This window comes from Hipposideros armiger, unplaced genomic scaffold (assembly GCF_001890085.2).
Source record: "Hipposideros armiger isolate ML-2016 unplaced genomic scaffold, ASM189008v1 scaffold_169, whole genome shotgun sequence".
Lineage (NCBI taxonomy): Eukaryota > Metazoa > Chordata > Mammalia > Chiroptera > Hipposideridae > Hipposideros > Hipposideros armiger.
In genome coordinates this window covers 207,080-233,090 of record NW_017731519.1, presented here as the reverse complement: position 1 = coordinate 233,090, position 26,011 = coordinate 207,080, and the positions used below count along the sequence as shown (strand labels likewise).

At 33.4% G+C, this 26,011-nt stretch overlaps 1 protein-coding gene across 3 annotated transcripts in view; it reads left to right on the top strand.

The window, feature by feature from the left end:
* PHIP (PHIP subunit of CUL4-Ring ligase complex) overlaps positions 1 to 26,011 on the top strand; it is a 116,625-nt gene that overhangs the window by 6,729 nt on the left and 83,885 nt on the right. Inside the window, exons 1-4 of one of the 3 annotated variants that reach the window (XM_019651910.1) lie at positions 4,995 to 6,932; positions 8,799 to 8,949; positions 9,044 to 9,142; positions 21,465 to 21,625. In XM_019651910.1, the coding sequence (XP_019507455.1) occupies positions 6,915 to 6,932; positions 8,799 to 8,949; positions 9,044 to 9,142; positions 21,465 to 21,625 (429 nt within the window). In that variant the 5' untranslated portion in view covers positions 4,995 to 6,914. Of the gene's footprint in view, positions 1 to 4,994; positions 6,933 to 8,798; positions 8,950 to 9,043; positions 9,143 to 21,464; positions 21,626 to 26,011 lie in introns of those variants that run through there. The other 2 variants (XM_019651909.1, XM_019651911.1) reach the window with 2 other exon arrangements.

Here is a 26,011-nt window from a genome sequence, read left to right as displayed (position 1 = left end):
TCCACCTTTAGTTATTTGCCTTACACACACACACCAACAGCCTTAATTTGAGGAATCAAAGGAAAAGGATGGTTGGATGAGAAGTTTTGATAGTAAGAAAAATTAGGAAGCAACGTGGTCTGATGCAGCTTCCACTTAAGTTAAAAGTAATTTAAATTGTGAGAAGAATGAGATTTGTAGTGTTTATGGTAGCATGAATGATGGCAGCCTGCTGCAAAGGAAGCACATAAAGAATCCATGAATTCTGGACTCCAGATGGTTGTGGTCATTGTGGCATGACGCATTTGTTCTCTATCACGGATATATAGCAGGCACATAGCTTGTCTTCACAGAGGTTAATATTTACTGCAAGAAATATTTACCTTTACTTGTGCCATTTGGGTCTGGTTTAGTTTTGGGGTGTGGAAATACTAAATTCTAGGAAGCTTGGATAAATAATGCATCTTCTGAAACAATTTCACTGCCATTGTATTTGTGGTGTTAGTTATTTTGAGTACAGTGTTTGAAACTGAAACATTTCTAAAAATGAAACTGGTCATTCTCTTAAGGTTGTTTACATTGGCATCTTAAGCATAAACTGTTTAAGAATTTTTCTTCTTTAAATTAATAGTAACTTTTTCAACAAAATTATAGATTTGAGTTTTAAATTATACCTTGTAAGTAAATAATACTTTAAAGAGAATTTCTTATTGCACAAATTTTACTTAGCAAATGAGTTGATTTAAAAACAAAACTTTAAAATGTATTATTTTAAGAAGTTAAATTTTGTTGTTTTAAGTTAATTTTTATAGAGCATCCTTTGTGGTTTATGAAAACCTTAATTCTGGATAGAATTTTAATTAATTCATATATTTTTAGCAGAATATAGTCACATTGTGATGATAAAGAGCATAAAATTTGGAAGAGCAGTATTGTGTTTTCTTTAAAGGTAAAATTTGTATTGATAATTGTGTTGACGATACTGAGTTATTATCTAAAATGAATTTGTAGGTGGTTGACTAAATTGTTAATATAAGAGCCTTTCAAGCATGTTTATTCACAGCTAATTAAGAGTAAATAGACCACCAAGATTAATTTTGACACTTAATAAGATTCTATATTAATTTTCTTATATTTCTAACTACAAAGAAATCATATGCATATAAGAGCCCTTCTGAGAGTAGTTACCCAACTTAGAGGATTTTACTTGAAAAATGGTTTATATGGGTTCTAGTAAGTTTATAATTATAAAACCTGTGTGACAGTGGGGGGGGGTACTAAAGTGTTGAGAAGGAAACTGTAATGTATTAAAAATAACAGGCTTGGAATTAGGACATCTGGGTTTGATTCGTTTCTCCTACTTTCTAAATGTATGACCTTGGACAAACTGTATAACCTTTGGACTTCAGTTTCCTTTACCTGTAAAATGGGGTGAATGCTTAACCTTATTTGCTTGTGAAGGTAAATTTGGGGAATATTTGGCACAGAGTATTCCATATATTTGTTTATGTGGAGAATCTATTTTAGTAAAAGTGCTCAGAGAACATGTAAACTTGCTTTAAAGATTATAGATATAATTTAACCTATACTTTGTAATAATAGTACGAGATTTATAATTATAACTTTAGAAGTTTTGAGAAGCTTAGGGGCTTGATTTTAATAATCTATAGATCTAAATAGCAAATAGGTTTTTTAAATTTTAATTTAAATTTTAAATTATGATTTTTGTTTATATGCTACAATAGTCATAAAAATGAAAACCGTGTTCCATTAAACAGACCTTTTAGAACTCAGAACTATAGTAGAGAGCAGAAGCACCTAGCCTTTCAGATCTGAAAAAATTGTGAGAAAAATCGATGTGAGACAATTTTAAAAAGTCAGTTTTTCAGAACCAGTCAGGTTTTCAAGACATAGGGATAAAGTGAAGAGCCTAGTCAAATCAGATCATACTAGTGCTAATCATTAGGTTGATCTTACTTTATTTTCATAGGGGCTTCTTATTTAAATGCTAGAGGAAGGACTAGTATTTAGGTCTCACAGGTAAATCAAGTAGTTGGAATTAATATATTGATCTAACCTAACCTCACTTGGAAAAGGTCCTTTTTAAAGAGGCATCCAATGTTTTTCCCCCTGTTTTGGTCTAGAAAGATTTTTTTCAACATGAAGATCAGCATGTAGTATGTAATGTGGAGTGTGATTAAAAACAACAGGTTTAAAAAGTTTTTGTGTCAAGTACTATGACTTCCTCCCAAGGTGGTGACTCTTGCTGTCCCAGTCTTACAGATGAGGACACTGAGACTTTGAGTAAATGTTTTCCCCACCCTCAGGCAGTTTAAAGCTAGGTTTGACTTTAGATCCTTTAATCAAACTACTGACTTTTTCTTTAAAAATTGATTAGAGAAGTCTTAATGGCAGTATGTCTTGTGGAATGCAGTGGCTTCCAGTTTCTTTATATTCTCTTTCGGCTGATAACACTTAACCTTTTAGCGGTACCTTCCACTGATAATAACAAAATTTTCTTGGCTGGAAAGGATGACTCTTTATATGAAGGAGCATACCAAGCAGAAGCAGGTTGATGTAGACAAAGGTGCAGGAGAATAAAACACTGAAAGAGCTCAGTTTCTTTTCTTGTCCTTCCTTGCTACAGTTCACATTTTCAGAAGATAATATTGTTCAAATTGTAATTGACAGTTCTAGAAATATTTTATCTATGCAATCTGAGAAAGGAGTGATACAGATTTACGATTTGAGCCAAAATAGACAAGGCATGAGCAGTTGCCTGTTTAACAAAATTGTATTACCCCTGCTGCTGGAAAAGTTGGTTAGAACCAAGGACCTTTCTTTAGATCTGAGTGGGTAAACTATGGCTGCTGTGGGTAAATGGTGCAGGAGACCTGTTTGTGCAAGGCTACTGAGCTAAAATTAACAGTTCTTAAGAGAGTTTTTTAAATATATTTATGCAACAGAGAGAGTAAGCAGCTCCCAAAGCCTAAAATATTTACCATTTGACCCTTTACCATCTGACCCTTTACAGACCCTTTACATAATTACAGATTATGTTTGCTGACTTCTGCTCTAGGTAACGTAACTTATTTACAAAAAGGATGCCTCTGTTTAATTTAGGTTTTATCCATTAATTATGGACACTTATCAAAAATCGTGTGATTCTCAACTGCGACTGGAGATGGGGGTGGGGCTATGAGAAGTTAGAAAAAGCTCTGACTAGCTCACTGGTCTAGGAGTGAATCTCAGTGGGGTGGCATCAGGGTTTGCATCCATAAGCAGGTTCTTGCATCGTAGTGGGAGAGGAGATGGAATGTTTATCGAACAGGGCATGGATTTAAAAGTGGAGTGCTGCTGATAAATGTGTTTTAAAAAATTCTTTTATAATAGCAATCATCAATTTTATGGTATTAACCCTTTAGTGTAATCTGTTTATACCTTGCTTCTAACTTTAGAATTTTAATCTTAGAATTATTAAGGAAAATGGGGTTGATCACATTGATTTCCTTTAGCCATTGTGGGAGAGAGTATTTAATGTCACTATATCATTGTAATTTTATCTTCTACTTCTGTCCTTAGATTTTTAAGTGTTACCTTTTACCTGTAGTAATTTATGCTTTTGTATTAGTTTGCTTAGTTGTGAGAGTGAAGTTTAAAACGTTTTTTTTTCTGGTTCAGTTTAATGTCTGTTGAAAATTATTCAAAATATCTATTTTATAGCTTTCTTGCATATTGATATATACATACACGTGTATTTGTGGCAGTGGGTACTTTGGGGGGCATTATGAATATGGGCTCTGGAGTTAGACTGCCTTAGTTTGACTCATATCTTCTGTCCACTTATCTTCCATCCACTAAATGTGTGTGACCTTGACAAGGTTGTTTATCTTTCTGTACCGTAATTTCTTTATTAATATAAATAATAATAGTACATACCTCTTAGAGTTGTTAAAATAATTAACTGAGCTTTTACATGTGAAACTTACCACAAGGGCTAGCATTTAGTGCACAGCCAATATGTTAGCTATATTAGTGTTATTAATATTTATCACCCATAACTTTATAACTTCTGTGTTGAATATCTAAAGAGCTTGAAAGAAACACTGGTCATAGAAAGTAATGGGTATATTAGAATTGAGGATGTCAAGTTTTGTTCTTCCCAAATAATAGTGTATAAACAATTACTGAGAATCCAAATGTAGACATTTTGGAGAAGGAATTTTATTACAATATCGTTTTAAGTTTTCCTTTTAGTTTAAATTTCCTTTTAGTATTAAAGATAGGGGTTCTTACTACTTTGAAAATTAAAAATTATATATGTATAGCCATAAATCAACTATTTTAATTTTTTAAATTTGTTTTTGAATTTTAAATATTGACGATAGTGACATGGGTTAATATTCACGAAGAATAATGTTTAGAAAAATACAGTAGCAAAAGATACCGTATTTCCCCATGTATAAGATGCTCCCATGTATATGATGTACCTTAATTTTGGGGCCCGAAATTTGAAAAAAAATGTACTACATAACTTCTTTTTCATCAGCACGTCTTCTTGCCTCATGCTGAACCATCTTTGTGGACACAGGAATTCCAATTGCCCTTTGCTCTTCAATCCATATCTTCTATTCCCTCTCTAAATCTGGCCATTTTGCTGACTTGCCTCTCATGGCCTTCTTCTGCCGTGGCGTTTTCAGTAGGGTTTCTTCTTCCCATAGCCAGTCTCGGATTGTTTTCTCAATTGGAGGAGGACCAAACTTACGTGCAGCAGCACGATTTCCATTCACTTTTGCGAACTGGATCACTTTTAACTTGAATTCAACACTGTACGAAAATCTTTTCTGAGCCATTTTTGGGCAGAACGTGGCAAAACGTAACCTACCGTAATATACCGGTAACAAGTGTGAAGCAATGAGCGCAAAGACAAGTGCAAAAAAGCGGGAAATGCAAGTAAAAAACCCACAACCACTGTATAAGACGCACCCAATTTTTAGACCCCAAATTTTTCGAAAAAGGGTGCATCTTATACATGGGGAAATACGGTAATTTTTATTTTTTAAACTAAGTATTATGTGTGACGCTGTTGGGACAAAAAAGACATGTGGTCCCAGTTCTCTTCTTGTTTGTGATGAAGTTGAGAAGAAAAGCATTAAGTCATTATGCTTTTAATTGTATCATGATCAATTGATACATGAGTTAAGGAAAAGTCACCAAGTGTGTGCAACCAAGATAACACACTTAGACTGAATAGGGTAAAGGCAAACAAAGGAAATTACATTGGATGGAAGATATGAAGCACATAGAAGAGTTGTCTGAACAAGGGGATGTAAGGAAATGCAGAAAAGTGCACCACATGGGGAAAGCCTGACAGAAGAAAGTGCAGATGAAGGACCTGAAAGAAGGCATATGTGTCTAAATGTGGACAATGGGGGCTGGAGGGTGTAGGGCTGAGAATGTGCCAGATGAAGCAGAGAAATAGGATGGACCAGAAATGCATTTCAGGCCTTGTAGACGATGTTAAGGATTTGGATCTCCAAAGAGCAAGGAAAGCCTCTGGTGCTTTAAACAGGAGTGACTTCAGCAGATATATGTTTTGGAAAGAGCATTCCAATGTAAGTAGAGAATAGATTTGAATGAGGTAGAAGGCATGAGTGGATGTGGGAAAAATGGGACTTTATTATAAAGATTATTTGAAGTTGGGCTTTGTGGAGATTGGGGGAGGTAGGTGGATTTAAGGATAGGAAGGAAAAATCACTTGGACTCGGTGAAACTGCTTGGATATTGGGAATGAGGTGGGAGGGAGGGAGGAATGGGCAGTGTAAAAAAATTTGACTTCTTGTTTTGAGACTGGATAGATGGTGTTGCCTTTCACCAAGGTAGGGGACATTATTTGGTGAGTGTTGGCATGAGGATTATGGTTTCATTTTTATATATGTTGAATTGAGGCTTTGGGACTCCAAAGAGAGGTATCTTTTAAGAAAGCTTGATAGGCAAGCTTAGGCTATAGATGTAAATTTGGGAATCACTGACATAAGGGATTGTCCAAGGAGAGAGGGTAGAATGAGAAGAAAAGAATCTGGAGCTGGACTCTGGGATCTCAGAATTTAAGGAACGTCACCATTTAATGGCTAGATAGAAAAGAAGTCAGTGGTTTTTGAATATTTTTATGTGTTCATTTATTCTACAATTTATTAAGCATGTAACTGTAAGTACTGCATTTAGGTACGAGTAGACAGGTAAACAAAATCTAATTCACGTCCTATGCAAAACATGGACCAGTAAATTGGCAATTTTAGTATAGTGCAGGAGTTCTATGAACACCCCCAAATGGCAAGATTGTGATAAAGTCTGTATGTGTGTTTTTTGGGGTGGGTTGGAGAAGAGGATCATTACTGTCATTATATTCCCACTGAGGTCCAGGTATCAAAATATATGCGTATTAAGAACAATTAATATGGCATAAGGACTAGGAAATGCTGGGAAGCGGGGTAAAGAAATGCCTGGGAAGGAATATAATGTGTTATGGAAACACAAAGATAGAAAGAATGTCCAAAAAGACGGGCAGCGGTGGTGTAACAACAGGTCACGGAAGATGGTGAGGCATAGACTGAGACAAGAAAAAGAATGAGATGTGAAGGTGGGTGGGTAAAGATTTCCAGCAGAGGTATCAGCTTGTATAAAGTCTCAAAAGCAAGAAAGTATGAGAAGTTTAAGAACTGAAAGTATCTCTTCTAACTTTAAAATGAAAGTTGATATTTGAAAAATTGAAATATACTAAACCATCAAAGAAAGATCTAGTGGGAAAAAGTGTATTCATAATATTTTATTAAAAAATGCGATTCTGCAATGAGGATTTTCAGGTTCATTACTTGAACTGTATTTCACAAGAAGACTCTAAAACAGGATCATCACAAAACGAACGTTAATAAGGAATGACCTTTCTTGTTAAGGTAAAATTTTTAAAAGGAATTTTGGTCATTTTAAAGAAGTTACATTAAAATAATTATATTCAAATTTAGAACTGGAAGGGAGGCTATAAATATTCTAGATTTTTTTCTTTTAAATTTTACTTTTAAGCAAATTACGGGAGACTACAGTATAAACAATTGTAAAAATTCATATTTTGGTGTATTTTCTTAGGAGTGCTTTTTCTGTTTAGCTAATCTATACTAGTGTTTGAAAATATTTTTTTTTTAAAGTATTTTTGAGTCAAGATGATATTCGGGAAAAAAGGAATCTATAGCTAGCTGAGTTTGGGAAATTGTGCATTAAACAATTTAATAGTTTCATCTCAGGATTTTTCAGAGACTTTAATGTCATTGTGTTTTGTGAATCTCCACAGTGGAGATGTAGTATGTATAATTTGTATTAGAACCTTTTTTCCAGAAGTATTCATTCTATCTATACTTATTGGCCATCTACTGTGTGCCAGACTGCTGTTTTTAATTATCCTACAAAGTTGACAATACGACTCCATGTTGTGTTCATGACAGGAGTATGTTATGATAAAAAGTCAAGTAAGTTCCTCTTAATTGGCTTCAGTTCAGAAGGATGAATATCATGATCTTTCTCCAGTTAGAGTGTAACAGATACTACAGGATGGAGTGAAATGATGTAAACCCTCACTCTCCCCACCCCCAATCAACATCATAAGGAATTCATACTAAAGTTGCCGTTACTGAATGAATTTGAGTGGCAATTCTCAACCTTCTTGGTCTTAGAACCCTGTTATAATAATAATTATAACAATTAGTTTTCCAAAACAAATTTGTAAGAAGAGTGTCATTGTTTTACATTTTGGGGAACATTTAATGTCTGGTTTAAGGGACAGATTCTTAAATCTGCTGTATTCATTCTGTTGTAACATCACATGTCATGTGGCCTCTGGAAAACTACCCTATACTCATGAGAAAGTGAGAGTGAAAAAGCAAATAATGACTTAGTATTTGTAATTTTTGCCTGAGGAACCCCCAAGGGGTTCTCAGAACACACTTTGAGAATAGCTATACTAGAGTATTCAAATACTACAGTGAGAAATTTTTAGTAACTTGATAACCTAAATATAAAGTGATAAAATTGTATGCTTTATTTTCTCTAATTTAATTCTCTTTAGATTATTATGTAAATATTGTCTATTTACTAAAAAGACTTTCGGGGTAAATAGTAAAAATATTAGCATTTCGTAGCTTGGTTTCAAAAGTTGTTCCAAAAGTGGTCAAACTTTTTGTAGTAGGTAGATTTATTTTATAGTCAAAACTTGTAAATTAATAGTTGGAATTTGGCCTTTCTCTCTGTAATGTTTTTGGTAAATAAATTCTAAAATTCAGCTTTAGATGTCATATAAGTGTTTTTAAATTTTGTAATGAGAACTGAACTATCAAGTTTTTTAAATACTTTATTCTGGAGATATTCTTTATAATATCAAGGATATAAAACATAGTTGGATGATTTTTTTATTTGAAGCTTTTGAAAATTAAAATGTTAAACTGAAAAATACCATTTTAGGTTACAATGCTATATATTTTTTTCATCATTCAATATTTGGATTGACTAGCATCTGTTAATTTATAGTTTGCTATATTTAGATTACATTAATTCTTTAGTATTTTTCCTCCTTTGGATTAAATGATGGTTGAAGTAGCTGTTCTGTTCTGTGATTCGAGTGGTTTTACATAATAAATGTGAACTTTTCTCCAAGGTAAAATAAAATGTTGAGTTAACCAGACCAATTACTGTATTTTTAAAAGTGTATTTTATTTGCTATAAAGAATTATATCACTTTATTTAGCAAATATTTTATGTCTTTTATACCATAGGTGAAGTATTACAGACATTTAGCACCTGATCACTTGCTGCAAATATGTCATCGACTAGGACCTCTTCTTGAACAAGAAATTCCGCAAAGTGTTCCTGGAGTACAAACTTTATTAGGAGCTGGAAGACAGTCCTTGCTTCGCACAAATAAAAGTATGAAAAATTTCTAAAAGGATTTAGACATTCTTTTTCTAACTTTTTTCTTTTGTCCTATCTTTTTATCCATAAAACTATGTGTGTTTAATAGGTTGTAAGCATGTTGTGTGGAAAGGATCTGCACTGGCTGCATTGCATTGTGGAAGACCACCTGAGTCGCCAGTCAACTATGGTAGCCCACCCAGCATTGGTGAGTTGTTTAAATTCATTACCAAGTGATATTCTCTTGGTAAAGAGCTTTTAAAAATAAAAATGTTTTTTCAGTTACTGTGAAATCAGAGAATTTCATATTATGTACATTAGCATTCAAAGAGGAAAAAGTTACCAGATTTTTTTTTTTTTTTTAAAGATTTTATTGGGGAATTGGGGAAGGGGAACAAGCAAGTTGTTTGTCCTTCAGTCTTGGTTGTGGAGGGTGCAGCTAGCTCAGCTCCAAATCTAGTCGCCATCCGACTGCCCTTCGGCCTGGGCCGCTCAGCTCAAGGTGCCGTGTTCAATCTTAGTTAGGAACCGGCAACCTTGTTAGGAGCATGTGCTCTCACCAGCTGAGCCATCCTGCCACCTGTTGGCAGCTCAGAAGCAGCTCATCTCAGGCGCAGCTCACTGGCCCACGTGGGAATCGAACCGGCGACCCCGTTGGCTCAGAGCTCGTGCTTTTTCAACTGAGCCACTCGGCTGGCCCCCAGATTTTTTCCCTTATATTAGTGATTTTAACAGTGAGGAAGTTATTATGGATTGTATATATTGTACCTAATGCCAGCTGGTTAGTTCATTGGAATTTTATTTTTACAAAAAATTATTCTGTATATTATTAGGTTGACTAATAGGTGACTGTATCATAATACACATTAGGTATAATGGTGGAAAACAAAAATACTTTCATTATTTTTTATAAAGCTTGGTGCATTTTTTTGCCCTTAAAATTTCAAAGAAGGAAAACTGATGCAGATAGGGAGGGCTTCTTCTTGAAATGCCTACTAGATTCATCTCTTTTACCTCATCAGGCCCTTGTCTTACCTGGATTACTACACATCCTCCAACTAGTCTTGCTTCTGATATCTTCTCCCTCTCTTCCTTCCAAGTTATACTATGTATTAATAATATTAATTATACACTGTATTAATAACACTGTAATATTAATCTTATTGAATTCTATCTTTGCTCTGTCAGTCACTCTTATGATCAAGGTAGTATAAAGAGGTTAAGATATTTTAATGGTGTCATACTTCCTCTATCACCAAGTCTAAACTTATGAATTTCAGGACCTTCATATTTTAATCAGAGCCTCTTCTTCCACCCCCTGCCCTCCTGCCTAGCCAGGAATATTATTCCCCCTCTTTCTTCCATCTTTCCAAATACTACTTATTTCTTCCTTTTCTGGATTCTTATTATACTAATCATCAGTGTTATAGTTTTGCATAACCTTTGCTTTATGTTTATATATCTTTTTCCATTGTTTTACTTTCAACCTTTTTGTATTTTTTTATTTTCCATATCTCTTAAAAATAATACAGAGGTGGCTTTTTAAAAATACAACATGACGATCTTTGTGTTTTATCTGGGGCATTTTGTCCTTTATGTGTAATTATTGATATATTTGGGTTTAAATTTACTATCCGTTACTACTTGGAAAATTATCTCTTTTTCTCTGGTTGCTTTTAACATTTTCTTGTTGGTTTTCTGCAGTTTGATTATGACATATGTTGGTGTCAGTTCTTTTAAATTTATCTTGTTTGAGATTTATTATGCTTGTGTAATCTATAATGTCTTTTATTGGCATCAGAAAATTCTCAGTCATTATCTTTTAATATAGTGTCTTTACCCCGTTCTCTGTCCTCTCCTCTGGGTCTCCAGTTAAACAGATGCTAGACTTTTTCATTTTATCTTCTGTTACTCTCTCTTTTATGATTTACATTTTGTTGTCTCTGTGATGCATTCTGGATTGCTTTCTCTAACCTATTTTCCAAAGGTAGCCTATGTGATATTTGTATGGTAGGTAATCATGAATGTAATGTTTAAACATATGATCGCCTGGTTAAATAATGATTTCTACATATAATCTTACTATAATGAACTATTAAAACAAAGGATTTGAGACATTAGAGCGTATTTGCACTTAGAAGATTATACTAGTGGGTAGAATAGTTTTCTTGAAAGAAGGGTGAGATAAAATATTATAGGAGCTTTTATCACATGGTTGTGGTTATTTATTTACCTTTGTTTTTCCTACTACACTGTTAGGTTCTGAAGGATAGATTATGTTTTATTCTTTATAGACCCTACTCCTCAGCATTAGTAAATATTAAATGAAGAGGTAGTAGGTAATTGATGTAATGGAGGAACTGGGGTAGGACAAGAAAAGTTCAGAAGTGGGTAGGGGGTAAAAGTAGATAGTTGGGAGAAGCGATATTTGGTCCAAGGATAGCTTTGAGGTAAGGAAAAAACAGAAACTGATTTTTAGGAATTTAAGGTTTATTAGTGAACTGGGTTATCAATTCATTAAACTTGGAACATTAAAACCCTTAACTGTACAATTTAAAAAGCGACTTGAGTTTATCTCAGTGTTTTCTTACCGTATTTTATTGTCTGCTTATAAATCCTGACTACTTTGTACCTCCTACTCCATGATGTAAATTGTGAAAATTGAAGTGGAATTCATTCTTGGGACAGGAGAACCAAAGTGGTCAGCTCCTTTCTAGCACTCTAGAATCCCCTTTAATAATGTTTTCAAAAGCAAAACCAAACAAACAAAAACCCCCAAAGATTCCACAAATCTGTCATCATTAGCTTCTAATGTTTTGGGGAAGACATGTGAATGTGTACTTGGCATAGCAGCACTTACTTTCAGAGGTATTAAAGAATTTCTGGTATTGTCCTTTTTCCAGCCTCCTTACCCACATTATGCCTGTTTTCAGATATAATTTACTCTGTGTTTGCCTACGATAATAAACTCTACTTCAGGGATATATGACGTAGGTTGGCCGACATCAGGAAAGAAGATATTTTGATAATATTAAAGCTCTTTTTAAAGTTAAATTTGGAGATTCATTTAATGATTTAATACATGTTTATTTTGTGAAAAGGATTGTAATATATTAAAGCAATCTTTTACTAGTTATCTTTGTATTTATTTATTTTTTACATTTACTTTATTAGTGAAGTAAACTTTTATCTCTAGATTTTCCATACCCATCTTTTTTGTTGTTTTGCCTAGGTACTTCCACATCTTTGTTGCTTTACTTGTTTCAGTCTTGGTGGGTAGGGATAAAGGAGTATATTGGGGAACCTGATTCTTTGAATATTTACTTTTTAGTTTTACCTCACAAAAATCCCGTTAATGCCAAGAATAAGAAGCCTATGCATTAAAAGAAGTCTTAGATCTCATCTACCTTTATAGTTTTCTCTGAGAAAAGTAATTTGAACAAAGGGCAACAAGGATTCACTTAAAATTAGATCAGATCTTGACTCTTTTTAGTACAGATGTGTGGCCTTAGGCAAATTACTTATTTTTTCAGTTCTTTAACTTAATCTAAAAAATGGGATAATACCTACCAAATCTGGTTATTTGGAGGCTTAAATGAGCTAGCAAAGTAAGGCACACAGTAGACTACAATACATGTTACTGAGTGCCCTTTCTTCCTACAATTATCATTTAATGAGTTATTTTGCTAATAAATCTTGAGTAATTTTTTTGGAGATAAATTTCTTTTCCCTTCTAAGTTTCACTGTTATATTTTGCCATATTTACAGTGCTGTATTTGACTTACTCTGCAGTTGGTAATTTCCCTTTGCTCTTCCATTCTATCTTGCCTTCCCCCTTTTTTTGTGGACAAAAAGCTGATTATAGGATTGATTAATGTTGCTGCCTCCTCCTATTTTAACTAAGGTTGGGACTTTTGTTCATTATTTATTGTTAATGGAAATTTATTTGTCTTGTTTCTGTTTTGGTCAGTTGTTAGTTATTGGTGCAGGATGGTGCAGAGATCAGATGGTGCCATAGAAATAAACCAACCTGTATTGAGTTATTTCCCAGGTTATCTCCGGCTTTCAAATTATGAATACTTGGTTGTTATTTCCTACTAACTTCTATGTTAGTAACTTCAGAAGAATTATTGTGGCAAGCTTTTCAGCTGTGGCTCTATAGTGAATTAAATGTTAAAAGTTCCTCTTTATATGAGTCCTTCCCAAAGTTGAACCTGAACTATCTTTGATGTATTAGAAAGAAAATTTAAACAAAATTGATGGCCTTTTGTATTATTTTATGGCTTTTGAATCAAACCAGTTGTGAATTTTTTGTAGCATATCATTCAATCCATTGTCAAATAGGCAATAGCTATTCTCTGTAGTATAGTATACATTCAAATACTTTAATATAGTTAGTCTTTAGGGTTTTCTTTATCATGATTAAATAAACTTAAATTCCTTGCATTTTTATCCCTGGTCTTATTTTTCTCAGTCTTTGATTTTAAGTTAATCTCTTTAGATAATTTAGATTTTCCATATTGCTCTTTTGAGTTCCTTTTGGTAAATTGAGCTATGCTTTATTTAATTAAAAATTAATCAGAATGAATGTATACTCAATGAGGAAACTTGGAAAACTTGGCTCAAAAATCAGTTGGTTTCACTGGTTATCTTCTATTAATACTTTGGCATGTTTCCTTTCAGTCTGTTTTTCTAATATTTGTCTGTATAGCCAGCATGGTAAGAGTGTACTCTTTGGAATCAGACTGTCTGAATTCAAACCTGGGCTTCACCTCTGGGAAAGTTACATTTTGTCCTTCAGTTTTCTTGTTGGTAAGGAATATCCCCTTATTGGGGATAACTGTAGTGCCTACCTTAAAATATGGGTGAGGATTAAATGAGAATGTATGTAAAGTGCCTTGAACAGTGCCTGGCATGTAGTAAAGCACTCAGTACATATTAGCCATTATTTTCTAAACATGCTACACATCATAATAGTGTTCTGTAGCCGTTTTTCTCCCCCATTGTGTACTGTATTGTATTTTGACATTTTACTTACATTGTTAATTGCAGCAATAAGTCTTTTCCTATTATTACATTCTTGAAGTCCTTCTAGTAAGAACCTCTTTTTAGCTCCAACCCCTGGTGACTTTTCTTCATAGCCATTTATTTTCTCAAGGTATGTGGCTCCTGGCATGCTATAACTTCTCTTTTAGTGAATTATATAGCTAATTTTTTTGTGACCTCCACAGTCTCTTTTTCATTAGAACATTTTTCTGTTTCTTTAAAAATGAATACAATTTTATGCCTTATCAAATACTTTAATTACACAATATATTTGTTTGATAGAAATTCTGAAATTGCCAATACCACATATAACAACTTTTTTGGAACTGGAATGAACTTGGAAGGTCATTTCTATTTAGAAATTGCCCTCTGAGTACCTGGTCATGAATATAGTATTATTTTGTTGGGAAGACTACAGTTGCCCTCCATTTCCAAGGGTTCTGTATCCACGGATTCAGTACTGTACTGAACATGTATAGACTTTTTGTAATTATTTACTGAACAATACAGTGTAACAACTACAGTGTAACAACTATTTACACATTATTTACATTGTATTAAGTATTACAAGTAATCTAGAGATGATTTAAAGTATATGGGAGGGCATGTGTAGGTTATATGCAAATACTGTACCCTTTTATATAAGGGACTTGAGTATCCGTGGGCGTTCTGGAACCAATGCCCTTGTCTAAAGGGGTGAATCAGTTTGGAATTTGTTTTCATGTGGTCTTGCTTACATGTTTATCACTATATTTTTGTAGTTTACTCAGGTTTAGTATATAGGTTTCCAAACTTTTGTTTTACAGTTATGAGTTATTAATCTTACATTTAGAAAGCCTTTATTAACACAGATCATGGAAAATAAAAGGAAACCTAGGTACTGATTATCCAGAATTCACTCTTTTGTACTTTAATTTAGGAACTGTTTATGTAGTTATTGATAAATTATAACTACTTTTGCATTTTACTTTTAAAAACTCTGGGAGCTTTCCACATATTTTCTTTAACCAGAATCACAGAATAAAATTAGTCAAAATGTAGTACAAAAATGGATTTGATAAAAAGTTAATATACTCTTCTGGTAAAATACTCTGATGGTGTTTCTTATCTGAGTTCCCCTTTTTCTATATTAAAAAGAGCCCAAGTTGTACTAAGACAGCTTCTGATTTACATATTTTGTTTTCTCTTTGCTTCCTCATCTATTTCTTCTACTGGCACAAAAATTGATTCTCTAGGTTTTGGAATCTATAGCCACATGCTTCTCCATGCATTTATTAACTACCAGCAGGGCTCTGCTTTCATAAGCTGGTAGAATTTGTAGGCACTAGTTCTGGGACCCCTCAGTTCTGATTGTTAAGGGGGAACAGCTTTCTTACACTGAAACAGATATTGTATAGCATATTATATTGTTCTTAACAGTTAAAAAACATTAACAACCAAAAAAAATATAACCTGCATTTTTGTTAATTCATAGTATTTAAAATTTTCCCAACTCATCTTTTTTTTAATGATGGTTAATTTTGATCTTGGATAATTTATTGCAGTTGCACCATGTGTCCTTGTCTGTTATAGAAAGTAGTTAACAGAAGGAGAAAAAATTTTAAACATTTTGGAGGGAAATAATGGTATTTCTGCTTCAGTTCTTTTTTATTTGCAGAGATTTTATTATGTGTTTTTCTAATGTCTTCAAAAAGTAGTTACTATGGTTTGTGCAGATGCTCTTTTCTGGAAGCTACCTAATTTTCCTTCATGAAACTTGGTTCAAATGGTGCAGGTTTGTGTAGTGAGAAAAACTAAGGTAATTATGTTAATCTTTCTCTAAAATCATCTGCATTGTAAACTTGGTCCCAGAAATAGGAAGAAAGCATACTGTTCCTGGGTAGAAAGATGTCAGTTGTTTATAAGTGAATGAAATTGAAATTGTATTTCCAACAAATTGATTTTTAAAAAAACTTTCAGTGATCATCAAGTTAGATAATGAATTATCTAACTAAGACATCTTAAAATGGATACATAATGAAGACTAATAGCCAGATAAATACTACAAACATCATTAATTACAAAGTTGAAATTTTGATACTGCCATATAAATAGACATGCTGTCAGTGACCTGGCACAGAAATATATATAAGATAATTTATTCACAATGTAATAGGAGTAATGAAAAGTCCGGGACAAATGGCTTGATTATTTGGGAGAGAAAAAAAATCTTTAGAGACTCACTTGATAATATATACTAAAACTTCAGATATATTAAGGAATTAAGTGAAAAATTTAAACCATAAAAATGTAAACAAAAGTATAAGTGGATATTTATACTGTTGGCTGGTAGGAGGAGTCTTTTTTTTTTTCTTAGTATCAGGTGTACAGAACAATGCACTAGTTATCCTTTTTACCCCTCACAAAATAACAACCCCCTTCCCCCTATCCACTGCTCTCCAACCCCCGATATCATACTTATCTATTACAATTCCATTGACTCCGTACCCACACTCTGCTCCACATCCCATGACTATATTTATATATAATTATAGTTCACATACAATATTATTCAAAATCAGCTTCAGAAATACAGTGCGGTGGTCAGGAAGAGGAGTCTTTATATTAAAGAAGTAGAAGAAATTATAAAAGGGAAAATATTGATAGAATTGACTATGTAAAATTTGTGAAATCTTGAGATGTCAAAAAACCCAAACAGCATAATATGAAAGCAAAATATATTGTGGAAAATGTTTCTAGAAATAGGATTGGAGAAATTGAAGTTGAGAGAGGTAACTTTCTTGAAGTCAGCCACAAAGTCAAATTTGAACACAAGGGTGTCGAATTTAAAGCCTTAGCTCTTACTAAAGAATATAGCATAACTTAAAATGCTGTTTATGTGGGAAATCTGCAAAATTTTAAAAGTGATTGATTTAGGAATTATGGTTTTTTCTTCTGTGTGTTCTTATTTTCTACATCGAATATGCATTAGTATTATGATTAGAGAAATCAATTCTTGAAAAATAACTAGGCATGAACTAGGAAAGTGATTTGTGGGAGGATTTGATGTAATCATCCTAGTGCCTTGAGAAGTAACAGATAAGAACCTACTAACTAGATACAGATAAAGACAGTAACCTGTGTCTTTAAGAAATCATGGCCTTTTATTTATCTCTAGTAATTAGTTCTGTAGACTTGTATACATAGACTTTGTTTCATAGACTGTTCTGAATGATGTGTGACAAATGACACTTGAATAGATTTGGTATTTCAAATGGATAACAGTGATTTCTGGAATGTTTATTTCATTTACTGGTCTATTTACTCAGAAAATTGAATAAATATGTTTACTTCTCCCTTTCCCTCCAAATTAAATCCTTTTAGCATGGCAGTTGAAATGAAGAACTATTTAGAGATATTTTGTATCTATAATCGGTACAATAAAGAAATCCTTCATTTTTGTTTTATCCCTAAACCTAGTGGTTTTATTCACATGTAATTTATTCGTTAAGTTCACCAAATATATATTGATCATCTAAGTGCCAGCCATCATTGTCAGCTCTTAGGTTAATCAAAGAACAAAACAGATAAAATCTTGCCCATATGGAGCTTATTATGTTATAGTAAGGGGAGGCCGGAAATAAACAGTGAACATAATAAGCAAATAAATGTACAGCATCAAGTAATAAGTGATGGACAAATACAGCGCTCCATAAAGGTGGATTAGGAGTTAGGAGTGGTGGTAGGCAATGGGTTGCAATTTTCAACTGACTGATCAGATTAGGCCTTGTTGAGATATGATAAGAATGTGAGACAAGAAGGTCAAAGAATTAGCCAGCCATGTTGGGGGGATATTCTAACCAGAGGTAACAGCCAAAGCAAAAACCCTAAATTAGGAGCATACTTGATGTGTTGGAAGAATGTGCAAGATTAGAGTGTCTGGAGCAGACCAGGTAAGGGGAGAAGTAGCAGATGAGGTCAGAGAGGTAATAGGAGACAAGATTGTGCAGGGCCTTGGTAGACTGATGTGTAATGAATTTGGAGATATTCTGAATGAAATGAAGAGCGTTGCAGTTTTAAGCAGAGGAGCCGTGTTGCAGGGTGACGAGTTAGGTTGCTTTTGAAATTCACTAGTCTTACTAGAAGAGGTGACATTTCAACTGGTCCTGGAGGGTAAGAATTTGCCAAGTGAAGAAAATAGACATTTGCATTGTCAGGCTTAATTTAAGACTATTTCCATTCACCATACTTTTGAAAATAAATGTACTTTTAAACCAAAGCCATATATGCTACTTGATTTAAGGTTAAACTATTATAATACCATATAAAGAACTTATTCCTTTGTGACCTCTTATATGTGTTTAACCATGCTCATTTAGAAAATTGATGTTCTAGTTTAATAAAATTTAAGGAGTTCCTATAGTCCAAGAGACATTTCCTTTTTACTCAAAAATCCAATTAGTCTATTAACAATTTCTTTAGAAAGTGAATAATTGCCATTTGCCTTTCTGCCATAAAACTGTAAATTAAATTGAATCATCTTTGTATCTTATTATTAACTATGATTCATTTATATACCTTTTAATTTAAAAGACTCTACACTCAGTTGTAGGAAATATGAATAAGACAGTTTTTCTATCCTTAAACTACTTAAGATCTGATAAGGGAGATAGACATTATACAAACAGTTTAGTAAAAGAAAATGTGAGTTCACTAAATGGGTATCCTAGACCATCCTCTTCTCTACCATTGTAAAAATTCTCTCCGATTTCGATCTGGTCAGACTTTCTTCAAATTCAACCTCCTCAGTTGAACTTTTATTGTTGAACCATACTTACATTTTCTCTTCTAACTCCCTGTATCCAGTTTGAATTACCAACTTATTACCTGGAAACTACATACTGCTCTCTCTGTAGGTTGTATGTTTTAGGACTGTTGCACAAGTTTGTAATTTGATTGAGAGCAAGGTCTCTGCTAGGTACCTTCTCCCTTAGGAAACAGTCATAGTGTAGATATTCAATAATCAATTGGTAACGAAGCATAACAAAGGATAGTGTGGAATATAGTTTTAACTATAAGTATTTTTTACTTAATGTTATGTTTCTAGAAAGTATTACTTGAAAAGTTGACTGTATAACGTAACTTGTCGAAAGGGATAGTCTCTTTTTCAGTTGACTCCCAAAATGAAAATAAATATTTAATTCCAGTTTAGGTAAAGATTTGATGAAAACTGTTTAAGAGAACAGTAACATTTTCTTTCTTTACTTATAGGAAGTATTTTTTGCTTAGGAAATTCTTCATGTACTCTGATTTTCAAATGGTCTTTATAACAAATTCATTTAAAAAAATTCTAACATGTATTCTAGTTCTTGATCATCATTAAAATAGTAATTTTGATGTTATAATTATCTCCAACAATTTTTTTTTTTAAAGATTTTTATTGGGGAATTGGGGGATGGGAACAGTGCTGGGGAATTGGGGGAAGGGGAACAGACAAGTTGCTGTCGTTTTGTTCTTCAGTCTAGTTGTGGAGGACGTTGCTTCACTGGCCCAAGTTGGCACCATCATTGCGCTCTTCCCGGGCGAGACAGATCAGTCGCCGGCTTCTGGACGTCCGCTCACTGCGGCTGCTGGCCGCTCACGCTGGCTGCTGGCTACACACCACGGTAGCCCATGGCAACCCACTGCCACAGGGGCAGGCCACGCCGTCGCCGGCGACCCACGGCAGCCCAGCTCCAGGTTGAGCTGTTGTTCAGCATCTTAGCTGCAGAGGGCAGTGTCACTGGCCCTCATATGTGGGATCCGAACCGGGGCCCTCTGGTGTCCCAAGCCAGTTCTTAACCATCGCGCCACTCGGCCGGCCCAACAATTTTTTTATAACTGAGCAATGTTAAATATTTTAACAAAATTTGACATTTTAAGAATTTTGTAAATTTTGGATGGTGGGAATTAAACTACATCTTGGTAACACTGTCAGTGTTTGTGTTATATGTCATCACTTTCCTGCAGAATAGAGAGGTGAGCCTGAGACATCATTGATCCTTGGTGTTTAAATAAGATCGTTTGCATCATGACAATTGATTTCTGTGGTTTTGTGTGACTTGCTCTAAATCAGTTGGGAGCCAGAGGAGGATGTCTTTTACCAGGCCATTTCTGTGCATAAAGAAAAATGTATCAGGGCTTATTAGAAACTTTTTGAATCACTGTTAGGTTATTGTATACCAGCTTAAGCCTAATATGCTGATTCACAATTGTTAAAGCTTATCTTAGACATTCTTACATGTTGAAATATTGTTACATAGAAATTATATGCTAACAGCAAGAGAGATACTCTATTAGACTATAAAACTATTGATGTAGTAAAAGAGCAGATAAGCATAATGTAATTATTCCTTGAAATATTATTGCTTTAGAATCTGCAAAACATTTTTCAATATATCTCCTCACCAGTACCCAAGATTTTTTTTAATATACAAACATTTATTGTATGTAGATTTAAAAAATGCTGGTATTCTTTGATACAGCTGAGATATTTGTATTTTATCAACTTTAATTGCTAGTCTCTAAATCTAGGTTAAATAGTATTTTGTATATATTTATAATTTTCTTTGGGACTAAATTCAAGTGAGAAACTGTAGTGCTTGCTGTCCATCTAGTACTTACTAGATGGCAGTCACAGGCAGAAAAAAATTCTTACATTAAAAGATAATGTATCGGTGAATAATGTACCTGAAGATCTGTCAGCATATATTTATTGAGCACCTTCTTTATCCATCATTAACAGTATAAAAAATAAGTACAGTCATAGTTTAGATGGAAGAAAGTATTTTGGGCTGGAGTCAGCATATCAGGCTTTGGGGTAGAGGATAAATTTTAGTCATATCTTGAAAGATGATTAAAATGGATGAGTTGAAAAAAGAGCAACCAATAGGTTCTAGAGATTGTATCAAAACAGTTGTTTGGCAAGATCCCCAGTTTAATTCTTTTTTAAAATAATGCAATGAGTTATTCCTTTGTCATTTTTTGTAAAGTTTTTTAAAACATCATTTAGTTTGTCAAATTTAGAGTGTTCAGGAATTGCTGGTTGATAAAAAGTAAAAATTACTGGATTCAGTTTTAACTGCTTTTGTAAGAAAGCCTATCTCATTTTAAAGAAATAATATCACATAAAATGATTTTGGTTTTTAAAGAGCACTGACCAGAGAATAAAGTCTGAATTTTAATCCTAGCCTCGTGCTTTATTTACTTTGTGACTTTAGATAGGTCGCTTAATTGAATTGGTGGTAAAATGAGGATAGAAATCCCTAACTTAACTTACCTCAGGTGAAATAATGTATTTTTATTGATTATTTTAGAGACTTTTAATTAACTGGGAACCATATATGTTAGAAAGCATCTCTATTTTTACCAACACATGAGAAATTAGAATATGTGAATTCTTAAGAGATGATAATTAAGAAAATTAATTTCTGAATTATACTTCTTTTTTCCCTTTTTTTTGGTAGCGGATACTTTGTTTTCAAGGAGGTTGAATGGGAAATACAGGCTTGAGCGACTTGTTCCAACTGCAGTATATCAGCACATGAAAATGCATAAACGAATTCTTGGACACTTGTCGTCTGTGTACTGTGTAACTTTTGATCGAACTGGCAGACGGATATTTACTGTAAGTAATTTTTAAAATACCTTAATTCATGTGTGGAATTAAAGAAACATTGCTTATAGTTGAACTTCAGATAAAACCTTTTTTTTTTTTCTTTTAATGAAAAACTGGAAATTCAGATAATTTAGCTTATTAACAGAAGCTTTTACTTAAGGCTGGACTTTGGCCAAATTTGGAAAATTCCTGAAAGACCTGTTATAGCACAGTCACAGTTATATTATAGTCCTACATCATGGAGAATCCAGCCTTATATCAAATATGCAGTTTGACATTTTGTAAAATGTCATACCATAATTTTAATTCTAAACCAAGGACATTTCCAAAGTGTGTTAATAAGCAAATTAGAAGAGATTGTTACAATAAATGTACCTTATTATGTTATCTGTAGACAACCACTTGCTAATCTATGGGAAAATCTCCTTAAAATAGTGATAGAAAAAATTCTGAGCATATCTAACATGCTTTGCTTATTACTTAACACCTCATTCTTTAATGTATCTGATGTTATATTCAAAGCGGCGCTTGGAGTTTGTTGTTTCTTTTAATTTTTTGAATGGAGAAAAGCACCACTTTTCAGCTTTAAGTAAGAAAATTACTGTTGGAAATACTTGTTTATTTTCAGGTGCCTTAACTATTATATCCACTAAGGGTAATACTTACACACTAATATGGTGGTACTTACGATTAAATACCACCCTGTGGGCTGAAGGTAGTGCACTCATTCACAAAGCCCTTAATTTCCTTTGAAATAAGAAAATGGGAAATGGAAGTTAAAATGGAAATTTCTCTCTCTGTCTTTGAAGAGAGCAGTTGCAAATTTTACACTGTTGAGATAATTATAGATTCCTCTTCTAAGTAAACATACTTGTAAACTGAGATTTATTTATATCTACTTCTTCTCTACTTATACACCCAGTCATCTGTAAAACAGTTACAGCAGGATGTGGGAAAAGATTTTTATACACATCTTTTCCCTGGCTGTAACCCACTTCAGGCATTTGCAGATCATTTCCTACCTTAGTATTCTCCCCTTTCACCTTCTCTTTGATCTCCATTATTCTTTATGAAGCAAAATAAAAGTGAAATATTTTAAATTGTTGACAGAGTAGAGAACAGGTATCTGTATATTTGCTAAAGTGTTTAATATACCTACACCAGAATTTGCTTTCAATTAGTAATGAAAAATTACATTTAGCTTTTTCAGGTTCAATACACTAATACCTACCTAAATTCAACTCTCAATACAAAGTAAATTAGGCATTTCTAATGTTTTAAAGAATTCTTTCAAAAATAGTAATAAACTGAAATAATGAATAAGAAGCATTACATTGTGTTTGTACTTCATTTTGGTGAGTATAAAGTATGCCATTGTGTTGAGATTATAAAAAATATAACTTTTTACTTAATTTTTTTTGTGAAGTACCTTTTGGGAATTCTTTCTTTAAAGACAATAAGGATGGTAAGCATCTGGTTGTTGTACTTTATGAAGCATTGTGTGTGTTTTGATTTGAATTAGGTATATAATCTAGTTTTTTGAGGGGAAATGCAGTGAAAGATGAAGATGGGATGTATAAAGAGCAGTTTATTTTGACTATATTTAGTTTAATTGGGTTCACAATGAACAAATCCTACTTGTCTATGTGAAATATTTTATATACTAAGTTAAGAGTCTTGGTTAGGAAATGGGATTAGGTTTTAGAGGTGAGTGATAAAAGCCTGGTAACAGGAAAAGAGTGATGAAGAGAGACCAGTTAAGGATAAAAAAAGATTGCTAATTAGCCTTAGCCTCCCCAATAAATAGTGGATTCATGAATTTGCAATGTTGCAGATTTAGTATGCTTATCTTCTTTACTATAATGGTACTTGGCATCTTGGGAGCAGAATCAGAGCAACTGATGATTAGATTGATACAAGGTTAGTCATTGATGGTTTAAGTGGACAGGGAGTGAGAAAATTGGGCATGTGTTGAAATGATTGACACTGAAGTTTAGGGTAATTTGTAAGGGAAATGAAACAGTTCTGATAGATTGGTAAGAAAGAAAATCAATGGCCTTTTTTTGAAAACAACATTGTACTAAATTTAAATTGTAAGCAATTTTTAGCTGACTGAAGATCAGGGTACTTTTTTAGCTTGAAGAAGAAAAGGATTTTGGGGCCCGGTGAGTGCCTCAGTTGGTTAAGAGTTAGCTTAAGAAAAGGACCTTGTAGCATACATGATAATATACATGACATTTTTGGCATTTAATTCTGTTTGTTCTAATGACATCAAGAGATGAAATGTGACTTATAAAGCTATGTGGTACTAGCAAGAGAAATTAGAGTTTGTTTTGTTGCTTCTGCCAAGGAACATCAAATTCTCCAAGATACAAGTTTAAAATTACATAATTTCTTTTATTTTCAGGTCAAAGTAATAATCTTTGATTGGTCTTCACAATTGATGCTTCTCTTAGTAGGGAAAGGTTTACAGATCTTTGTGATTTTAAGGTAACCTGAGTAGAAGTAACCTGCTGTGATGTTTCCAAATGTGTGTAGTGTTCTGCTTGTAGAAGTCAACCATTCATTGTCATTTACTGCTTCATCCTATGAAGTACTTTCTTCATCATTGAAAGTAGATAGTACATTTTCTTTTAGAGATTAAGGAGAATTTTAATACCTAAGTACATGATAAAATAGAAAACCATGTCACAGAAACTTGTGGAACTTTTTTTATCAGAATAGGAAAGTCAGATGTGTACCAGACGTTGTCTAAGCATTATCTTTGGAGAATGTCAGTATTTGTTTTTATTTATCTGAATTTTACCTCAAACTATATTCTGAAAATAAACTTTGCAGTTTCCGAAAGGGATTCACAAAATAGCAACTTTTTTTTGTATAGACAAAAAATAAAAAAAGGAATTGCCCATAATGTTACTTTCTGTTGCGTACTAGAAAGATAGGTCTTTGGTGTCACTATCTCCGTAGTCTATTTAAAAGTATTAAAAGAAATAACAGTGATTCCTAAGTGTCTGATTCAGCTTACTTTATCTATTCTAGGCTAAGGAGCATTGATTGTCTTAAAGGCATAGGGTTTTATCATTCATTGTGTGCATGGCTTCTATAGGTGTGGTGGTGGACTAAGAAAATTAATAGGTACTTGAAATCCTTATGCTTAGGTGAATCTAAGATTTATTTAAGTCCCACCCCAGGCTTTTTCACAAATACTAGCTATGCTGTTGTTTTTTCAGCATAGAGAGGTACTTTTTTCAGCTTCCTTGACTTAGTTGTTACATTGACAAGATGTCTTGATGTTTAAAAAAAAAAGGCATTGTATATTTGGTGTTACATTTTGTTTGGGGATGTAAGTAAGCTAAAGCTACACATTCTATTTGTTGTAATTTTTTTTCAGTTTATGCTAGTTTTAATAACATACTAATGAGCACTTTTTCACAGTAATTATGAGAGTTTTACATTACTGAAAAGTGAAACTAGTGATCCACAGCTGTCTTATGTTTCCTTGGCATTAAACACTAGCTTAATATTTTAATTTGATTTAAAAATAAATTACAAAACAGCATTTTCAACTTTGCATATAGTTAGCTCATGATTTTCTTAAAACTTATTGTGGCTAAAATAGTATGGGGACCATGTTTTGTCTACTTAAAATTGCTTAGTAACTACCTCACCAGGTTATTCGAACTCCTTGACAGACATTTCCAACTGTTATCGTCCTCAGATGAAACCTTTTCAGCTTAATTTCTTGTTATTTCCGCTTATATTTTGTACCCCCAACTTTTCTCACCTTGCCAATCCCCAGTCCTAGCAGCAACACCTAGATGTTATTCAAAACAGAATTGAGAACCCAGAAATAAAGCCACATATATATACATGGCAAATAATTTTCAACAAAGGAGCCAAAAACATACAGTGGAGAAAAGAACACCTCTTCACTAAATGGTACTGGGAAAATTGGAAAGTCACATGCAAAAGAATGAAACTGGGCTGCTGTCACCATACACCAGAATTAACTCAAAATGGATCAAAGACCTAAATATAAAACTTGAAGCAATAAATTTTGCATAGAAGAGAGCATAAGTTCTAAACTTATGGAGCTTGGATTTAGAAGAATTTTATGAATTTGACCTCAAAGGCAAGGGAAGGAAAAGCAAAAATAAATGGGCTATCTCAAACTGAAAAGCTTCTGCACAGTAAAAGAAACCATAAAAAAAATCAGACGCAACCAGCCGAATGGGAGAAGATATTTGCAAACAGCACCTCTGTTAAGGGGCTAATATCCAACATAAATAAAGAACTCAGACAATCCAATTAAAATATGGGCAGAGGGCCGGCTGAGTGGCGCGATGGTTAAGAACTGGCTTGGGATGCCAGAGGGCCCCGGTTCGGATCCCACAT